At 43.2% G+C, this 2,729-nt stretch overlaps 1 protein-coding gene across 1 annotated transcript; it reads right to left on the reverse strand.

Moving 5' to 3' along the window:
• Nucleotides 1-574: 574 nt before the first annotated feature.
• On the reverse strand, nt 575-1,439 carry LOC112468321 (the record flags this gene model as incomplete). The annotated part of the gene is made up of 2 exons (XM_025037443.1): nt 1,203-1,439; nt 575-1,107 (listed from the first exon to the last, which is right to left on the reverse strand). Coding segments are annotated over exons 1-2 (634 nt in total), but the record flags the coding sequence as incomplete, so codon positions are not given.
• Between the last annotated feature and the right edge of the window lie 1,290 nt (nt 1,440-2,729).

Consider the following 2,729-nt stretch of genomic DNA (forward strand, 5'->3'; position numbering starts at 1 on the left):
CGGTCCTTTTCACTTTTCTTCGTAGGAATTGCCGCTTATCGGTGTTTCGCGGCGCCATTCGGCTATGGCGTCGCGCGTTACAAAGGCGAGCGCCGATGACAGGCTGCTAGATTTTATAAACACTAGACGGCATAAGCGCGGCAACGCGACTCAATTTCTATGGGTATCGACGAACGTCGATGACAGAATTTATAAACGAATATCATCTCGCACTGAGGATGGCCGAGCATCGATGGTCGCGCGACGTAGGTACTCGACCAAAATTTTATGCGACTTAACCGTCGCGGTCTCTCCTCTTTATTTTTCTGTATAGGAGAACTATCTAAGAGAAAGGGAATAGATAATTATTTAATATTTATTTATTTATTTTAAGAAAATTTCTAAAAAAACTCCGAGATATACGGGGTAAAAAAAGGGAAATAATAAAACGCCGGAAAAAAGTTAGGTATAGGGAAGGACATGCACGCAAAAGAAAAATACATCGTTCGTTTTAGGGTGTAAGAAAAGCCTGTTTATTTAACTCTTCTTTTACATAATATATCTTACGTGCTAAAAACTAAAGCTGCGAGCTCACAATCGATGATCTGATTCGTATTGAACGCATCTCTAGCGTATATTACATTCGACGCTTCTTTGGGATCCTTTGCAGTGGACGCGATATCGGAGAACTGCGCAAACTTTGCATCGACCGTCGCAAGTATTCTGATCAAATGATTGAATCTCGCATCGATGCACCGATCGAGATCGAACATACGATGCAACGTCGATTCGGTCATTCTCAAGCATACGTTTGCAGATTCGAGACGTATGAGTTTGATGTTATTAACCGTACAAACTCTCACCGTTAGCGGTCCAACGTTTATAAAACTATGGATATCTTTGAAGTCATTGCGAAAGAAATTCTGAATATTTTGCCGTTGCTCGTATAGCGCCTTCCACGTTTCGAGAGACAACAGCAGTTCCTTTCCTCGGCGAGGATCTCCAATGGCGATCTCCACGTAGCTCGGTGGACCCACGTTGATACCAATTTCGAGGAATTTGTATTCCGTAGCTGTCAGCGCGTATCGTCTGCTGAGTATACGAACCGCGCGACGATCCAACGAAATGCTGTAGAAAAAAATAATGAGATTACTTTCAAAATAATACAATTCGCAAAAAAGATATAAAAAAATATAAAGCTCTATAAATTATACAAAACTTACTTGTTTTCACACGTTGGAGTTTCAACATCGGGAATCGGCACGTAATAATTCATACGTCTGCTGCCGCTGTTGCCGCCGTTGCTTCCTCCAACGGAATACATTTTTTCTCTCGGTTATGAGAAGCGGACCGTTCGCACAAGCAGCCGATACGAGACTAGTCGTATAAAATTAATCGAGTATACGCGACAGCACCCACTATAACCCTTCCAAAACTATGATGAAGGAGGGGGAAATTAATGTTTCTGTAACGTGCAATCAGCGCTCTGAATTTTAGGAGAGGGGACTAAGGTAGGATGTTTTTTCTTTATTAAGACGTATACCCCCCCTCCCCCTCTTCCCTCCGCATGACATCAACCGCAAAACATGTTCAGACATGTTCGTCTAAAACTGATACCCCATTCCCCCTCCTCGAAGCTCTCGAGTTAGAATTCGTCACGTATACCTACTTATTCTTTAATTTTGTACACTATTGATTAAAGGGAAAAGAAATAAAACATTGAAAAATTTACACATACGTATAAAATTTATTTTTAAAAAGATGACAATTCTCTCTGGCGTCGCGACCACCAGTTAAATATTTTTAATACATTTTGCAATGCGCAATTTTTAATGTGTTTTCCACATCGCACAGTATTGGTAACATCTAGATTATTTAAAGATTCGATATCTTCGTAATCCGCATCCAGAGTCTCGATGTTTAGGTTTTTTCTCGCTTTACTCTCAAGCAGATCTACCAGCCATTCTCGTTTCTGACATCCCTTGACGTACACGAGAGTCGGCATCTCGTCGTCGTCGTCGTCGTTGTCCTCTTCCTCACCGAGCACCGCTGATGTAATTAAACGCTTCACCTTGCTGTACGACACGTTTCCGTCTTCCCATCGTAATCCATGGTGATTGCGAATCAACCAGGAAGCGCACGATTTGTCGGATTTTGTGAGGAGATTCCACGGCATGGGGCATGTAAAGATGTAATGCGCCAGAACGACCCCGTTTCTCAGCACCGCCACCTCCTTCACGACAAACTTCATCCCGACGACGAAACCTTGCAGGTCGACGAACGTTGGTGCAAACATGAAGAAATATCTCTCTTTCTTCGATGCGTGAATCGAGAGGAATGACGCGCGTTTCGCGACACTCTGATTTTTATATCCTGCTCCCCTCTTTTTCCCCTCTCATAAATTTGTATCGGGAGTTAAAGAGAGAAAAAATTTTCGTCGACGTTGCCGCGAACACTCAGACTATTTTGCGCACTACGTTGGTCAACGGATTGTACTCGATCACGCGATCGTGTATGATGAGACAGTACGCAGAGGTATTCGGCGGTACGTTCTCCATGCAATCGAATTCTAGTCTGACATCCACGGTGGCGTTTTTGACGGATTCGTTTTGTCGAGAGCAATCAATGATCACGAACGGGCCGTTACGTAGAAAAGTTGAAACGGTGAGACTCGGCTCGAGATATTCGTATCCGTAATAGCCCTTGCAGAAACGCGCGTACATATCGTACAGAATCGCCCATCTGTGTTT

The sequence above is a fragment of the Temnothorax curvispinosus genome, unplaced genomic scaffold (assembly GCF_003070985.1).
Source record: "Temnothorax curvispinosus isolate PA1 unplaced genomic scaffold, ASM307098v1 QBEX01018318.1, whole genome shotgun sequence".
NCBI lineage: Eukaryota > Metazoa > Arthropoda > Insecta > Hymenoptera > Formicidae > Temnothorax > Temnothorax curvispinosus.